Source organism: Charadrius vociferus, unplaced genomic scaffold (assembly GCF_000708025.1).
Source record: "Charadrius vociferus isolate BGI_N301 unplaced genomic scaffold, ASM70802v2 scaffold883, whole genome shotgun sequence".
Classification (NCBI taxonomy): domain Eukaryota; kingdom Metazoa; phylum Chordata; class Aves; order Charadriiformes; family Charadriidae; genus Charadrius; species Charadrius vociferus.
The window spans coordinates 665695-683518 of NW_009647740.1; the positions used below are offsets into that span (position 1 = coordinate 665695).

The window sequence follows — 17824 nt, forward strand, 5'->3', positions numbered from 1 at the left end:
CCTCCATTCCCACCCGGCTCGCTTGCTTCTCGTCGCGCCCTCAGCCCTGCCTCAGGCCGGGCGGGATGCAAGGCCGTGAGGCCTGGAGGTGCTTCGGCCTGGGAGGAGACCCCGTGTCGTAGTCCTCCGCCCGGTCCCCCGTTCCCCATGTGCCACAGCCATCTCCCACGGCAGTGGAGCGGGCTGGGGCAGCCCGGGCGAGTCAGCTGCTAGCCACAGGGCGAGGGCGTGCAGGGGAGTGCAGGCCCGGGGCCCTGCTGGGCTGAAGGAACTCGGGTTTGTGCCTGGCAACCTCCCGCCGTACTGCTTCTGGGACGGCTTTGCGGGAGGAACAAGTGGCTTTTCACGTGCCTGTGGCTAACACAAGCCCAGTGCCTGCACGCCACCCCCCTGGGGCAGGGCAGTTTTGGCCTGTGGGGTGTTTAGGTACCAGTCCACTGAAGGTGTATGGGGGGAGTTTGCTCAACTGCGGTCAGGCAAAAGCTGCCCTGCACCCCTTCATCAATTGTGTTTCTTAGCGTGAGTAAAAAAACCCAGCTTTTTGCTGTTCAGCCTTGGCTTGGAAAGGGCTCCTGTTGAGGAGTGAGAGGCGTGGGGTTGGCAGGGGTCTGGGCAGCACGCCAGGCAGATGGGGCTTTGCCGCAGGGGTGGTTTGGGGCTCACAAAAGCAGAAGAGCAGAGCAGGCTGCGGCATCACAGCCTTTGTTTCCCCTATGTTGGTGCTAGTTTGGGAGGCCTGAGCCAGCTTCCCATCCAGGTTTGGCCAAAGCACAAGCACCTGAGCATTGCAGGGCAGGCATACCGCTCTGCAGAACTGTGCACACTAATAAAGTATTGAAAAAGAAGGGGGAGAAAGAAAGAGGGTAAGACAACATACCAAAATGAAGTCAGAAGTAAAGTATCTGTAGCTATTTCAATGCAGAGAAACATTGACAAAGATGTTGGAGGATGAGACTTGCAAAACTTACACAGAAATATTCAAGGAGTTAAAAGTATTTAACCTGGCTAAGCAGTGCTAAACAGGGGACATGACAGACAAGGATTTGAAGAGTCACAGGGAAGGGACTATCAAAGGCAGTAGTAGTGCCACTTTGTCTCTCTTCCTGAACTAGTTCTGCATCTTTGTTAAGATTTATGTTAAGGGTTTACTTAAGAGGCTGTGAAGATATTAGTTCCTACTGTAATTTGGACACTTCCCAGTCCCAGTCTCACATGGGTCTGGAGAGGGCTCACTTCATTCTTAACACATCATGTTCCGAAGGAAGTTATTTAAGATCATTACAGCAGAAACAGATGAGGAGGCATGCCTGCCCTAGCAACATTTTGACAATGTACTTTTCCTTCTTTTGAGAGAATGCAGCACCTTTCTGGAAGTGTATAGACAAGACTGTATTTCAAGAGAGGCATTAATCTTAAAAACATTTTTGCACCAGTTAAACTCCAGAATAAATAATGTCAAGCATGTGTCGTATGTTCTCCTCCATTGTACAGCCAACCATTCCATCAGCTTTCTTTGCCTCTCCACATCCCCCCTCGCCCTCAACAAGGATGACATTGCTCTGGTCAGAGCTCAAGTTACACATTTCAGCAGAACTGGACAGTGTTTAGCCTTCAGAGTCACATTCTTGATTTGAAGTTCATGGTTAACAAATGGTCTCTCTTCTCCTTTAGTGTTTGTAGTGGACATCAGTAGAAATCAACATGTATCCCTGTGGGGAGAAGTACAGTCACTAAGATGCTATGAATTGCAACATGAAGGTGGTTTTTTGGTTGGTTGGTTTTGTTGCTTTTTTTTTTTTTTGTTATTTGGGTAGTGGGGTTTTTTGGGTTTATTTTGGTTTTTTTTGGTTTTTTTTTTTTTAATTTCAGCTTGATCCTGGTGTTAAAGGTCAGAAAAATCTACTGAAAACAGCTGAGCCTTGGAAGTAACAAGTGTTTTTAAACTCTGCCCTTTTAACTTTGCAAAAGAGCCCCATCTTTCCCTGGGTGTTATCCCTTTGCACCATGCTAGCGACAGAAGGGATGTTTAAAGATCATACAGGAAAGTTCATCTGAGCCTTGAGGCCACTAGGCAATCATCACAAGGTGGGATTGTTTTTTTTACCTAATTTAAGCCCCTTAAGAATTAGCCGTCTAGTCTAAACTTACCCTTAAGGCTTCCCCAATTGTCAGCCCATCACAGTCTAATATGGTTATCTGTTAAAAGCAGGAAGGATTGTCTTTCTCACTATTGACCATGGCCAATAGACTGGGACTGGAAGTGGAGACTACAAAAATAGCTTTTAAATAGGAATCCCATTCACTTTGATAGCGTATAGCAATTCTGTGTCCCCTCTTGTTCCTATGTACTGATGAGGAGACTGATTAAAGAAAGTGAGGTGGGGAACGGGCCCCACAGAACCACTAAAAATCCGTCATTCATAATTAGCTTATAATGTTGTTGGCAACTAGTGCCACTGAAAGCAGTCTCCAAGCAATTATATTTTGTAGGGACTGCATAGCTGGCTGCTGCCAGGTGTGCGGAATGCAAAGAAAGATTCAAAAAACCCCTTTGCGTTTCTTTCCTGAGTTGTGCTTTGTGTTTAACCACAAACAAGGATTTGAGACTGTCTCTGCAGAGCTGAAAAATCACTGAGAAGTTGGTAAACAAGTGGAGAAATATAACTGGCTTACCCATTTTCTGGGAGTTCGTTTGTCAGCAATGCCTTTGTACTGATTATTTGATTGTCTAGCAAAATTCTGTATGTTCAAAGTAAGGGCTAGAGCGTGTTGTAAGAGGCACAGACTGAGGTGTGATTTGGAGAAGAATAACCAGAAGGCAGTGAAATCTCATAAAACATTCTTTAACTACTTTTGACTAATAGCCATTATCACTGATTATTAACAAAATCCAGTCATCCTAGGTGCACAAAATTTAATCCACCTCCCTCTCATAATTCAGCTATTCCTGTTAACAGCCAGGAGAACAAGTGGATAGCGATAAGTTTGCCAAATCAAATCAAATTAGAATTGAGTGAGTTGTTAAAGGTAAACCTGTTTGCACACTCAGTTGCAACTTGAAAGGCTGAGCAAGCTGTGCATTTGATCACTTCATGGTTAGTTATTTAATGCAGTTCTCGCTTTTGCATCTCAAAGAAAGATAAATTTGTTTCTAATAGGATTTTACTATTATTACAGATCTTATTTGAACCCCAGAGCTTTTTACTGCTTAACTAGCTCAAATCTAGCAAGATTATTGTAAAGACAGAAGGTGAATAAATGCCTAGCCAAAAAAAAAAAAGAAAAAAGGAAGAATAACCTTTTCATGAGTGTGTCAAAATCTCACCTGTACAAGTGTAATGTGAGGTCTCGTCAAGGTAACATTGGCCAGATTGGGAAGAGGGAATCCTTTTGACAGTTTAGCTTAAAAAAAAGAAAAAAAAGAGACAAACGCAGTGATTTAGGTATGCATTGGAAAGATAATAAATACCTGCCCTTCAAACAACCCTGTTTGTCCAGGGATTTCTAGGTCATTTACAACAATTAACCTCTCAGTCTTCACAAGCAGCCCTGGGAGGGAGATATGATGCTCATTTACCAATGGGGGAAGAGAATTACAGGTGCTTTTCTCTTGGCAGAATGTTGTAGCCAAACCAAGGCATTTCATGTTCAACACATGACATAGTGATTTGTCCCTAGTGACCTCAGGGATTGTTAATACAGCTCTAGCATCATTAGAACCTGTCCCCATTTGTCTCCATTCATTAAGGAAGGTGAAGTTCATCCCAGTACAGAGGGCTGGCACAAAGCTAAGTCTCCTTCCAGGGCCTTAAATAAGATTTATGAGAGGCAGAAGCCCTGTGCTGGTCCTGTAAAGAGGAATACATTTCACACACAGGGGCCTCAGGCAGATGTGCATGCTAGAGAGACATGCTTCTCACTGATGTATCAGGGCCACCTTGAGTGAGGTGAAGACAGGTGAATTAAGAGTTTCCAAGCCCTTTTTGCAGAACAGTGCCAGTACCAGGCCATACTTACACCCCTACAATTCAATCTCCCCCTTCCACTGCTTACTGGCTGATGCTCATTTGCACTCAAGTTAACAGAGCTAGAAACTTAATCTAAAAGTCAGTAGAAGTTCATAGAATCACCCACCCTGCTGGAAGCTTTTAGCTTAGAAAGACAGCCTTACCATTAGCTGATGGAATGACTTCAGTCTGTAAGATGTAAGACAGGATGTTCTCCAGAAGTGAGATCTGCCATAAACAAGAAAACCGAGTTAGCCATCTCTTCCTGCTAGTGATAGAAATGTTGTGCCGTAATCCTGGATGGAATTAGTAGGCTCATGCTCAACTCTAAGCTCTCATTTGGTCCAAAAGAGTCATAAGCTAACGTGAGCTTTGGATCTTAAGTCTTTGGAATGATGTAACAGAAGTGAGATGCAAAATGCAAGCGGGTCTCATCATGGGCTCCTCACTACAAGAAAGACATTGAGATTCTGGAGCGAGTCCAGAGAAGGGCAACGAAGCTGGTGAGGGGTCTGGGAACTGGGGTTGTTCAGCCTGGAGAAAAGGAGGCTGAGGGGAGACTTTATCGCTCTCTACAACTACCTGAAAGGAGGCTGTAGTGAGGTAGGGTTCGGTCTCTTCTCCCAAGTAAGAAGTGATAGGACAAGAGGAAATGGCCTCAAGTTGAACCAGGGGAGGTTTAGATTGGATATTAGGAAAAATTTCTTCAAAGAAAGAGTTATCAAACATTGGAACAGGCTGCCCAGGGAAGTGGTGGAATTGCCATCCCTGGAGGGATTTAAGAGACGAGTAGACGTGGTGCATAGGGACGTGGTTTAGTGGTGGTTTTGGCAGTATTATGTTGATGGTTGGACTCGATGGTCAAAAGGTCCTTTCCAACCTAGATGATTCTATGATTCTATGCTTAGACAACATTTTCATTTAAAACAGTCTATTTCCTTTATTTGTGAGATAATTTATCACCAATAGCAAAGCAGGTCCAGAACAGTTTTAATCCTTTCTCCTCAGCTACTCAGAACTGATTGATTGTACTCAGAATTAAATGACTCTCTGCGGAGGCAGGGTTTTCCCCTGCAAGGCTACAACTGCACTATTTCAGGCATCTGAGACTAGTATTTTGGCTCCCGTTCCCTACTGTAATTCTGAGCATCTGTGATGAGCACCAGTGCACCACATGGAGTGCTTCTGCCTTGGTTGTGCATGTGATTGCTTAGACAGCACACTGCTCTGTCTGTTGCTACAGTTCAGATTACCACTGTGCATTTCACCGTTACGATTCGAGAAATCTCTCTGCTACTGATGAAATATGATATACCCGTCAGGGAAACTACAGCGTATCTCATTTTCAGAGCACTGACTTGCCCCAAAGAATATACTTTTAAGTCCACAGCAGAGAGGTGGCTGCCAGGAGACAGGAAAAGAGCCATCCAGGAATGAAGCCAAATGATTTAGAAGTACAAATAAAATTTACCAGCTTACTCTTCAGCTTTGATATCACTGATATTCCTGGTTTGCATTTCCTATGTGCTTAAACTATCCACTTACCTCGAAAAAGCCAACATTGGAGTGGGCTAGGGAGAACTGGAGCCTGAGGGAAAGAAGTGAAACAAGATGAGTCACTAGAAAGGATAAATACATGTTATTTTAGTCATGTGCAGTCACTGCTGTAGAGCTCCAGGCCTTAAGAAACATCTGTAAAGAGTCTTCGGAAGCAATATATTTTACACAATGCATACTGCCTCATAGAGAAAGATGTGGCTTGCTTAGAATGTTGATGAGCATGCATGCAAAAGAGTAAGCTAGAAGAGCCATAGCCAGCAATGGGAGTGCGCTTCTCCCTCTGTGCTGTATTTTGGAAATCCTACTGCCAATTGGCTTTACCAGGAATAGCATGAAGGACCTGGCAGGCTCTCAGATATTTTGCAAGGATTTTGGTACATCTACATAATGCTTTGATATGAGCCTTACTGGGGTGAGAAGAAAAATTCTGTTCATCATATGGTACTGCTGCTGATGGCTGTGTTGCTAATGTCTCTGCTTCCAAATACAGCTACTTGTTGAGTGCATATTCAAGTATCCGAACATGTACTCAAAACATGATACTAAGTTTCCACAGAACCAGCATCCCACCCCTCAGCACACTCTAGATTTTTCTCTCTGAATGTTGCTGCCAAAAAAAAAAAAATGCTAACATCACTGGGCTCCTTAAATTCCTAACATCTCTGCCCCGATGAACTCTGCATATTCTTGACCCTATAACTTCTCAAGGGACTTTTGTGAAATCAGGTTCCCAATTCCCAGCTGTGAGGTCCTGGTATACAGAGCTTCTCTCTATAGATCGTGACCTGTTAAATGTCTAAATGCCCAAGCCTCTGGTCTCCAGCTTTCTGACCCTTGGGAGCTGCAGTGCCCTAGCTGGAGAATCTCTGTTATAAGAATGTCACTGTAGGAGAACTGCAGGGGTCCAGATTCTTTACCATCTCCTAGACCCCTCTGCGCTTCCCTAGTGGCAGATGTGGGCTAGAAAGCAGTTGCATCTTAGTAGCTGGAAGCGGATGAGGGAAGCTGTCAGGTGATTCATGGTCATCAGAACTGCCCTGCACACTTCATTTAGTTAGCTCAGAGAGGGGAGTAGATGTCAGGAGCAGAGAAGTCCAGTGAGACCAGTGCCCTGCAGCAATCCACACCTGGTGGGCAGTCCCTTGGGGACTGTGGCAGTTGTCACAGAGAAGCTTCCTGACTCCTCTAAACAGTACAAGTGCAGCCACATAGAGAATTAGAGAATGAACTCACCAGGGAAACACATTCATCAAATTACGGCTATCCGATCATGTGCCTAAACGGCTAATATGATTGCTAACACTTCCAAATGGCTGGAAATCCTTTCCATCCCCAGTTGAATTACCTGTTCAAACATAGCGAACCCACCAGTTTCTGGTCAAATATATTCAGAGCAATGCTGGTGTTGGCTGCCTGCAGAAGAAACAAACCATGGATTACCAGACACAAAAAAAACCCCAAACAAACCCAACCCAAGAAAACAGGACCCTTGCTCTGAATTAATCACAGATACAGAAATACCATCTTCCCAGTTATGTGTGGAAGCTGTTTCCTTTAGATGCAGCTTTCTCCCTGGCCCATGGAAGGCTGCACACAGTAAATGTCTGCTTGTCTGAATGTCACAGACAAGAGCTGAAATGTGGGTAATGAGATTTCACTAATCAAAGACATTTTCAGTTAAATGAGCAAGTTGCCAAGAGACCTGACTCAGGCCTGCAGAACTGTCATTCCAGGGAACAAAACTTTGGTTAATCAGAGTTGCTATATGTTTGGATTTTTGTCCATCTGTAGGAAAAGGTTCTTTGCCATAGAAATATCCTGTAGGTTAAGTGGGGCCACGTGTAGTCGCCACCTGTGACTAAGGGGAATTTGCAGGTTTAAGTACTAGAAATCTGGTAATTTGTTTCTTGTACAGAATTTTAACAGAAGGAAGGAACAAACATATTTAACCCCGAGTTAAACATCACCTTGTTCATTGTACTTACCATGTTCATTGTGAACAACAGCTGGGTGGTTGAATCTGGCAGAACAGCAAACACCTCCATGGAGCCCTGTATCTCTACCGTGAAGGAATCCTGCTCTAAGCTGATGATAGGTATTTCAGTAGCCATTAGCTTCAACATCACTGGGTAGGGTGTAACTGAATATTTGGCTACCTGTAAGGTTCCAAGACAAAAAAAAAAACCCACAAAGAAACCACAAACAGAAAAATGCTTTTCTTGTACAACAGACCAGAATACTACATTTTCTCATTCTTGAAGCAATCATTTCGAATTGTTCCGTAAGAGGAGGTTAAGGACAGCTGCTAACATAAGATTATTTAGAGCAAGCAGGAGGTGGAAGTTTTCTGTGGTGATAAATTAACAGTCTTGGCCACATCAGGAATGCTGCCAAAAGTTCCTTCTACTCTAGGAATACGATTTCTTCTGTATTACTGTGAGAGAACTCAAATCCTCGTCTGTGAACATAGGAAAGGAATGGAACATGAACGTGACATTTAAGTTGCACAATAAAAGAACTCAGGAGTCATTCACTTTGAGATTCGCCCATCTCATGAGAGAGGTTCCTGCTCTGGACTACCCTCAGAGGAGCCTCACTCTGTCTGTTGCCAGAAGAGCAAGCAGGTTCATCAAGTTCATTACTTAGAACAGAGGGAGTGGAATATTAGCACCAATGCTCATGGCATTTTATGGAAAAGACTGTACAATGACTGCCTTTGGAGTTTTCTTAGATTTCTGAGGAAGGAACTTAATGTCATCTGGGAAGCAAACAAGGTTGTGAAGTTCTTCAAACCATGCATGAGTCCAATTTCATCCAACCTCAGCATTCATGGCCTAGGGTCTCTTATATTCATTTTGGGTTTCTCATTCTGTCTGAGAAGGCTGGTAGAAGCCATGCATGCTCATATTCTCTGTCCTGTTATATTCATCTCCTCCACCTAAAATAAATGGAAATCCTGTGCATCTGTCTTATCTGTTCCACAGATGTAATGTTTCCTGCCCACCTGTTAGCTCGGTTTCCTGCACGTGCCACTATAGTCCCTTCCCAGATCTTGACCGAATTCCTTTCTGCTAGACAGTCACAGGCTAGCAGTGAAGCAAAGACAATTATGCAGGTTTGGGCAGGAGAAAGGAGTTATTTCTGACCTGAAGCCTTCTCAGAAGTCCCTCAAAGCAGGACTCATAACTGGGAGCATTTTCCTGCCCAGACCTGGTTTTAGGTGGGAACAGCTGTGGCCTTGGTGCAGTGCCCAGAGTAAAGATTGATGTGCAAGATTATGGGCCAAGTTTGGTAACAGGGCAAGTCATCCAACTCATGATGGGCATTGTGGGAGGTGACAAGGCCCATCTGCTCTGCTGTCATGAGGCATATGTGTGCCCGCTTCTCCAGCACAGGAGCTCTGCTCGCCCGACAACCCTTTGGGATGCACCAGTCGTGAGGTGTCTGACACCTACACTGGGTAGTTTCCTAAGAGTTTGTGGAAGTAATGATACTCACCTCAGGGATGATACTGCCAAATATCTCTGTGCTTATATTAAAATAGCTGCAAGTCTGGAGAGAGGGGGAAAAAAAAAAAAAAGTTTACCAGATTTGACCTTCATGGTTGCCTTTTGTTTAAATGCATTATTACTGTCATTTCTAATAACTTTTTGATTCTGTATCTTTTGTTCTCAGAAATATTCTTAAGGGACTAAGTATACTTAAAGCTGATCCCAAATAATATATGCCAAAATACTTCCTGGGAAAGCAAATGCTTAATATTATCATAGTTTGGGCTGCAATGGATAGGTTTTGGGACTTATTGAGCCTCCTTGAGACAGGTTAGCCAAGTCTGCTAGTCCCCAGTCCACAGCTATGGTGCTTTGACATATGCTTTTCTTCCATGGCCCCCATAATACTTTTGGTCTGTGACAACTCCTCAGAAAACACCCACTGAGGTTGATAAATTCCCCAGAGTAGATCCTTTGTTCATGTCAGAAACATCTATGCCTCGGGTCTACATAAACCTTCTTTTTTGTAGCAAAGTTGCCAGTATTTGATACCTTGCTCAGTGGAACCTGGAACCCCTGGCTGCAGCCTGAGGCATCTATAGAGAGCATAAGTAAAAGACCATAATAATACTCTGCTATTTATGGTCTACTGTCTCAGGACTTCACAGGCCATTTAGAAGCTTTATATGGCTACATACTGACAACTAGCAGGTCAAAGCCCCATCTTGGGTGACCTGAGCCACTCTGACCCCATTCCTCTGTGTCCTACTCACCTCCTCTGCGATGGTGATGTTGAAGGCCCCTGCGGAGTAGTAAGCAAATGAGTAGGTCTGAAAGAAATACTCAGAGAAGGCAAGGTAGAGCATGGAGTCGCTTTGGTCTGGGATAGTGAAAGGAGCTGCCACATAGGGAGAGCCAGTATAGTTTCCAGCTGGATAGACCATCCCCTGAAAGGTATTGGCAGAGACATTAAAAAAAATCAGAGTCAAAATATGACTTTATCGTGACTGCAAACAATTAATACTATTTTGCTTTTCCTTGCTCAGACTATTTATTTGGTGTATAAATGTATATACATAGGCATTGTAGTACACTCTGAAGGCTTGGTGGTTTCAAGCAGGTGGCGAAGACAAGTTCCAGAGATTGGACACCTTCACAGATGACACCTGAGATCTATCTTTTGAGATGCTGGTCACCTACTGAAGAGAGTCTACAACCTCTGAAAACAAAGCCTCTAAATTAAGGGTCTGTATATTGCATGAAGAGCATGACTAAGGGTTCTCCTTATTGAAAAGCCCTACTTTCTCCTTTCCCCAACTCCAGGAATTTAAATCTAGAACTGCTGCTTAGAGCTATCCAATGGTCTCAATTACAAAATCAGAGGTCTTTCTAGGTCAAAATCAGCACCTTATTCTACTCAGAAGCAAGTTGGTAACTTGTGCAGACAAAAGAATGCCTATGAGAGAAAGGGAAGTTATGTCTGACAATCCTAAAAACACCTTTGTTGTCTTTTACACTGCCAATGGTATTAGCCAAGGCTCGCAGATCTAGTACTTCCAAATGCATCCAGATTAAACAAAAAGGTAAAACTGATTCTAAATGAGGAAGGAACTCAGAGGTTAAGAGTTTTTATATTCCTTTTTTTAGTTTCTCCTTTCTGCTTCATAGAATCATGGAATGGTTTGGGTTGGAAGGGACCTTGAAGGTCATCGAGTTCCATCCCCCTCGCCATAAGAAGGGACACCTCCCACTAGACCAGGTTGCTCAAAGCCCCATCCAGCCTGGCCTTGAACACCTCCAGGGATGGGGCATCCACAACTTCCCTGGGCAACCTGTTCCAGTGTCTCACCACCCTCAGAGTGAAAAATTTCTTCCTAACCATTACCCCTTGTCCTATCATCTCAAATGTATTCCGTGTGTCTCTATTTTCTCAGCTCCTCACCCTTTATCTTTCAATTTCATGTTGTTTTTTTAAGGACTACCAAAACATTTACAAAGTGCTGAGTCGCTTTGCCAATGACTTCCCCATTCAATCCTCACTTGCTGGATTTAACAGTCACTCGCTTGTGACCAACTCAACAGCAATTTAAAAAAGGATGTGGCTTTTGAGTAATTAATTTGTTGTAACAGCATAATAATTGTTGTAACAGGGTAATAATTCATGTGGTAACAGGATTGTTAAAAGTTATTGCAATAACGAATGCAATAGTGCTTTGAAATGTCTGTATTCTCAGATACTGAGTCTTAATGTTCAGAACAGCAATCATGTTCATCTTCGAAAGTACATCATGCAGTGATTAAAACCACACCAATCTTGGCAAATAGAACTACAGGCAATTACCTTTAAGTCCAGGTCAATGAATTGTTGGAATACTGCTGGCAAGCTATTTAAGGAATAGTCTACTTCGGTGAAATCATCAATCGGCATTGGGACTGTAAGTGTGGTAGATAAGGCAAAATACCCAATATTACAAAAAGCACAGTATTTTATGTATACATAAAATTCTAAGTCAGTTCTTGAAGGAACACAGGTGGTTCCAACGAGCAGGGAAAACACAACCAGGGACCTCCTAACATGCATTCTGACCTAAGGCTTGATGTTTTTCCTGGAAACTTCTTTAAAGCACCTTCTTTAGTTTGTCTAACCTTTTCTCAGTGTGGAAAAGTAAATTTGGCCTAACCAAAAAAAAGGAAGTGGCCATACCAGTACTTCAGGGCAATAAGGAGGTGTTGGGATTTCTTGTCAAGCAGTTCTGAGAGCATCTGGAATGCGTCTAACTTGCAAATACTTTCCCAGAAAGGTGAGTGCCTGACCTGCTTACGTACTTATGTTTTCCACATGATACCTGCCCAACACTATGGGTGTCTTAAATGCCTGCAAATCTAACCCAGAATGGTTAAAGTGAGAAGCTTTTTTTACAAAGGAGCTTTTTCATTTTGCCTTTGGCAAGTCTGATAAATGGGGAAGTGAAACTTAAGCTTGTAAAGTAAAGCTTCAGCTTGTAAAGTGCTATGTGTGCACTTCTATGGGAAGGAAGGGAAGACTGCCTTAGCATCAGTGCTGTGTGGCCTCTAAGTGGCATTTCTGACAACAGAAGTGCACGCTGCCATATTTGCAAGTTGAGAATCACGCCTGAGTCCTTTGCTTCTCAGCAATATAATTTTTTTGTCCAAGTACAACTCCTCTTATTTAACTGTGGTTCTGTAATCGAGGGAGCAGACAGATCAGAGGATATGATACCACTGCTAGAGGCTTTGCTGATCAGCTGCTGTCAAGGAAGCTGCAGAATTTCACTGAACAGGACAGAGAAAACAGAAGGAAAAGGTATAAATGTATCACTAGTAACTCACCATTCAGTGATTGGAGGTCTTCATCTAGCAAGTGGATCCCAGATCTGATGTTGGGACATGACTGTATGAAAGTACACTCAAGTTACGGCCTGATTAGTGTGGACCTGTAAGCACCTCTCACCTGTGTGCTAGCAAACCTGTCTGCTTTTGTGACACACATTGCAGCATTTGTTAGTCAAAACACCTAAACTAGATTCTCTTCAACTAAGTGGTTCCCAAATGTTGCTACTTGGTGCAATGTATGCGTGTCCTATGTCAGAGCTGCTTTCAGGCAACAAAGTGAGAAGTTGCCAAAGGCAGCCTGATGGGGGTGACAAAACCACAGCCTTGAATGGTACAAGAAGGTGACAGAGATCTCACATTGGTCTCACAGGAGAGGTCCCTGTCCTGGGGCAGAATCACAGCCATCTCAATCTGTCTCGTCTCGGAGGCCCCGGGCAGGTTGTCATTAGAACTATGCACCTCTTTGATATGGTGAAGTTTAAATATGTCATGCTATCAGGTGATGTACTACAACATCTCTATTCCTCACCCAATATATGTTTTATCTGCTGAGTATAAAAATTACCCAAAACCCAGGATGCCTGTAAGCAGAGACATATTCTGCATTGGAATGGGAAAATAACGACATTTTCTCACCCTGCTGCTGCCTTGGTTGAACCTACCTGTGGACTACTCAATACCATGGCACTTTATCTGAAAGCATTTCTGGCTGGCAAAATGGTGACTGTGCTGATCAGACCAGAATAGGACTATATTATTTTTCTACTTCTTCCTTTGCCAAGTTCACAGCCCTGACCTGTGAAAGTCATATTTCTTAAATCCCTTCCCTACAAAACCCTACACAATTTGAAAGGCTTACATTAGTGACCAAGCTCCTGTGAATGGGTTTCTTCAGATACTTGATAAAGAAGTTATGCAGGAAACTAGAGGAAAGGAAGAAAGCAATTCATGGTCAAGTACTACAGTCATTAACAGAAATCAGATATCTCCAAAGAACATGAATTTAATGGCCTCTGAGCATGATATGCTCATACACAAGGGAGCTTTCTGAAATGTAACAACTGTCAGAGAGCCACCATTTAAAAGGAGATAATTCCACCACTAGGCATCTCAGCAATTAGCCTGCGTAGATTCATCTTTATGAATAAGGAATCCTTCATATTACCACCATCATGTATGTACAAACACAGAATAAACAAATAGTCTCTGCACTAGGAACTTTCAATACAAGTAAAAAACAAGCAAGCAAACAATCAAACCTAAAACCAGGTGACAAGAGTTGTATTCAGACAGTGAGAGAAGTACAAAACCCAATGAAATAATGTTGCACAAGGTGGTAACCAGCAGCCCAGCAGACAGCAGTCTGGTTCTGTTCAGTTTAGACTGCACTGTGACCAGGAGTACTTAAAGCATAGTACAAGCATGTAGCTTCTCCCTAGAGCTGAAGATCAGAACAGTATTTGGAAAGAAGTGAGTGCTCATGATGCACAAGGGATTGTTTGATCTGACCAGAACTGCTGTATTTATCCTCTGCTCAAGGGACCGTGTGCACAAATACCAGAACAATGGTCAAATTTGGCTATTTTTACACTGGATTAGGGCCCCGAGTCTCACTTGTGGTGCCTATAGATGCCAAAATAGGTACCCTATTTTGTGAGACTGTTTTTGTGCTGTTCATTGACAGTTATTTCCTCCCAGGGTATATACAGATCTCTTCCACTTACCCACTTTTTCCATTCAACTTGATGTCTATATCACCAGAAGTTGTCCGGCAGCTGATAAGTGATATTGAGGTATGACCTGTGTTATCCAGGGGTGTTGAAAAGATTGCAGTAACAAACACCTTTGAAATGTACACTGTGCTTCTTCCACTGTCTTTGCTGCATAAAGTAAAAATAAAGAAATAACTGAAAAAACTATTTTTAATGAACGTTCAAGACTCAATTAATTCTTAAGTGGACTCTTTTCTGTTCACTGAAGATGAATCTGTTTATCTGAATACTTTTCATTTCATTGGTCATAGTGAAAATAGATTCTAATATGTCTGCAAGGAATCAAGTACTCTACACAGATTTCCAGCAAGGAGGTTTGGGAAGTGATGGATTTAGGATAGTAAATATTTCACTATTGGAAAATATTTTGTTCCAGTTACCACACCTGCACCCACAGCAGGGGAAACTGAGATATGCCTGACGGAAGATAGGGCAAGAGAGCTGTACTGGGATCTAATCTACTGGTGCCTGAGGAGGGTCTGTACAAACCCATGTCAGGGCCTGGAGTGCCCCAATGGTCCCTGTGCCCTCTTCCCCACTTCTCCCAGGGGTTTGGCAGCCCATGCTCAAGACCGGCTCCAATATGGTGAAGCTGTGTTATTTTGGATCAAGTTTTTCATAACTTGGTTGTGAGAAAGACCTGTGAAAAGTCTCATTGGGGGTCTCTACCCTTGATTTATGAGCTGCATTAGAGCTCAGGTCTTTGGTGGACCTGTGTTGTAGGTACACCTGAGTGCAACCTTGTACTTAGTCAATCCTGATGGTGCATTTCTGGCTTGACTTCCTGGCTTTGCCTCAGACCTTCCTCTTCGCTATGGACTTGCCTGGCAATCTGGACTGGTGGCTGTTCCTGGTCACTGCCACTAACTTGCTCTGCTTGCCTGTCTTGGGTACTCACCAGTGGGCTGCCCCTCCTGCCATGCCATCACTCTCAGCTCCCCTTGCACCGAGGTCCCCTCCCCTTGCAAGCAGCCAGCCCCCTCTGTCCCTGACAGCAGAAGCCCAGAAGTACAGATTGAGGGTTGGACTAGATGATCTCCAGAGGTCCCTTCCAACCCTAACAATTCTGTGAATTCTGTGAGGCTGCTGTAATTCAGTCAGTTTAGCAATATAGGTAATGCAGGGAAGAGGAGAGATTTCTTTCCTCTGAAACAGCCTGGGACTAGGAAGGTGCGGAGACTGCTTTAAGGATATTGCCATTTGCTTGTCCATTTTCCACCAGCGTTTGATCTGTATCTCTTGGAGGCATAGCACAGGGTTTCTAACAGTGTAGCTGCACTGGGAGGATTTATTATACTGGACTGGGATCCACCATACTACTGGGATCCACCATACTACAATTTTTCTAAAGATGTCACTCGCTGGCAGGCTGGACAATGACAGCATTCAGCTTGAGCATCGGTCCTTTACTATTCAGAGGTGCTTCTCATCCATGGGCTCTTTAGCAGTGCTCATGGCTGAGTGAGCGGCAGCTGTCTCCCACCAGCAGACCTGTTGAGAAAGACCAGTCTGTACTCCTGGGTTACTGCTTCTAGCTGTTCAAGAGCACCTTTGCTATGAAGAGGTCACAAGAAAAATTCTTTGCATTTTTATCTTTACATTCTCCATCAAGAAAAATCCCAGGACACATGAGGCTGTACATACAACATCCAGGTCCTTATGTTCCAGTTCATATCGATGGTTAAAGAAGCATTTCCAATCACCAGTTTTATCCCAGTCCCAGGTATGAGGGAGATGGAAGCACTGGGGAATTCAACAGCAGTGACATGTATTCTAGAGTGTGAAAGAGATAAGGGGATGAAAAACAAAAGGAAAAGTTTGTATTTCATAAGTCAGGGTGAACACAAAACAAGATTCAGATTTCAGACACAAATTGCCCTCAGGGAGAATACCTACCTTGAGATGTTGTATTTGACATTACCAAGCCCGTATTTCTCATAGCCACTCAAATCAGGGAAATTCTCCTTCTCCATATTCTGCTTCAGGATTTCCAGCCCAACCTCCTTGGCTACAAGAAAACAGTGATCAGTTCAGTTGCTTTTGATACTGCCTGGGAGTTTATAGTTATGTGCTTCTGTCTTAGGAGATGGGACAGACACAGAGTCAGAAGGAAGAGGCTATGTCATTTGAGACCCAGCAGTCCTATTTCAGATCTCACTCCTTGTCATGGCAAGAGTTGAACTTACTGATTCAATATCTGAAATCAAATGAACCTCAATATGATGTACAATGCTGTCAAGCAGCTTACTGTATCTGCTATATTGTGCCCTTAAACTTTCCTTTTATTTATAGCCTGTGATCAGGTAATTTCCTTCCACTGCCTTTGCTTCCCAAGATGTCTGTCATACCAGGATTCAATGCAATTCCACCACCAGATCTTGAAAACATCACACATACCATATTCCAACCCCTTCTGGGTGATCCTCACTTTGAGTCCAGGGTTTGCATTGAGTTGCCCACTGAGCAAACTTAAGAGAAGGAGAGAACAGCAAATCTTCACCATCTTCCTTGTTTTACACGAGACCTGTTAATAAATATTTATAATAATAGAAGTTCATGGTATGTCACGTGGTGGCTGTACTCCCTTGTCCCTCCCCGGAGGGAGCTGTTCTGACACCGTCTTTCCCTCTGGAATGGATACAGTGGAAAGCCCAGCAACTGCGGAAGAGAGGAACGGTTCTGCACAGACTGTTAGAGAAATAGAGCTCCTCGGGGTAGAGAAGAAAAGTCACCCTATTCACTGTCTTAGGGAGTGGAGAAAGCACTTGGGATGCATCTTCCTGGACAAATCCTGTTGAAAGGGAAGTGGCACTGAATTTTTAGGCTGTATTATTTTTTTTTTTTTTGTGAAATAAGTATGTTATTTTTCCCCAAAAAATGTATGGAGCTGTCAGTGATTCCTGGTGATTCAACAGTCGTTACTGGGTCTTAGCACTTTGGAAAACCTGATCAGCTCATTTAGTTATAGACATAGACACACCCACTTTAGGAACCACTTATTAAGATATTAGCAACAACTTTGAGAAGCCCTTTATGTTCCTTTCCAAAAGTCAACAAAAGAAAATAATTTTGTGCCAGCAGACAATGTTTTCATATCCCCTAGTCTGTATGCTAATAAATGCATTAAGTTTTATCCAAAAACTCTCCTTGCAAACTTCATGATCAAATGGATGTTTATTTTTCCTTTTTTTCATTCCCATTAAACCGCTTTTTGCCCATGGAGAACCATAAATTGGTTCTCCATACACAGATAGGGACTTCAGTGTTCGAAGTCTTTTATGAGAACAAATTAATAAGGGCAACCTAAGTGCCTTTACTAATAATTTATGTATTATTGCTTGTATCTTGTTTTCCTTAATTTGTTTGGGCTTATCATTTCCTCTCAGAAATTTTAAGGAGATACTCATAGGCCAGTACAGTGATTAATGTCCAGGACAAAAAAAAATCATGTAATTCACAGAAGTTTGCCCCTCCCCAATATACTTGAGTGGGACTGTTTTTATTTAATTAGAGCCATTCAAAAGTAAGGTCTCTCATGTAAGACAGTCATCTTCATAGTGGAGAGGGATACACCTATCTTAAAACCACCTGTCTTAAAACAAATTGCTCTGTGAGGAATGCTCACCTTCCTCCTGTAACT

At 43.1% G+C, this 17824-nt stretch overlaps 1 protein-coding gene across 1 annotated transcript; it reads right to left on the bottom strand.

The window, feature by feature from the left end:
• Positions 1-1667: 1667 nt before the first annotated feature.
• On the bottom strand, positions 1668-16687 carry BPIFC (BPI fold containing family C). The gene is made up of 15 exons (XM_009881979.1): positions 16582-16687; positions 16081-16192; positions 15829-15957; positions 14137-14292; positions 13272-13335; positions 12410-12470; positions 11400-11491; positions 9832-10005; positions 9066-9119; positions 7553-7723; positions 6913-6980; positions 5553-5595; positions 4172-4235; positions 3326-3402; positions 1668-1709 (listed from the first exon to the last, which is right to left on the bottom strand). Exons 1-15 carry the CDS (start codon positions 16685-16687, stop codon positions 1668-1670), a joined length of 1413 nt encoding a protein of 470 aa, XP_009880281.1.
• Positions 16688-17824: the final 1137 nt, after the last annotated feature.

What these genes read in the sequence shown, in the direction of transcription:
- BPIFC (XM_009881979.1), bottom strand. Translation starts at nt 16,687, where the DNA reads ATGGTGAAGATTTGCTGTTCTCTCCTTCTCTTAAGTTTGCTCAGTGGG. An exon ending in TTGGCAGTATCATCCCTGAG is followed by an intron (nt 7,724 to 9,065) that starts GTGAGTATCATT and finishes GGAACCTTACAG; the next exon opens with GTAGCCAAATATTCAGTTAC. An exon ending in TGTTGTTCACAATGAACATG is followed by an intron (nt 6,981 to 7,552) that starts GTAAGTACAATG and finishes TTTCTTCTGCAG; the next exon opens with GCAGCCAACACCAGCATTGC.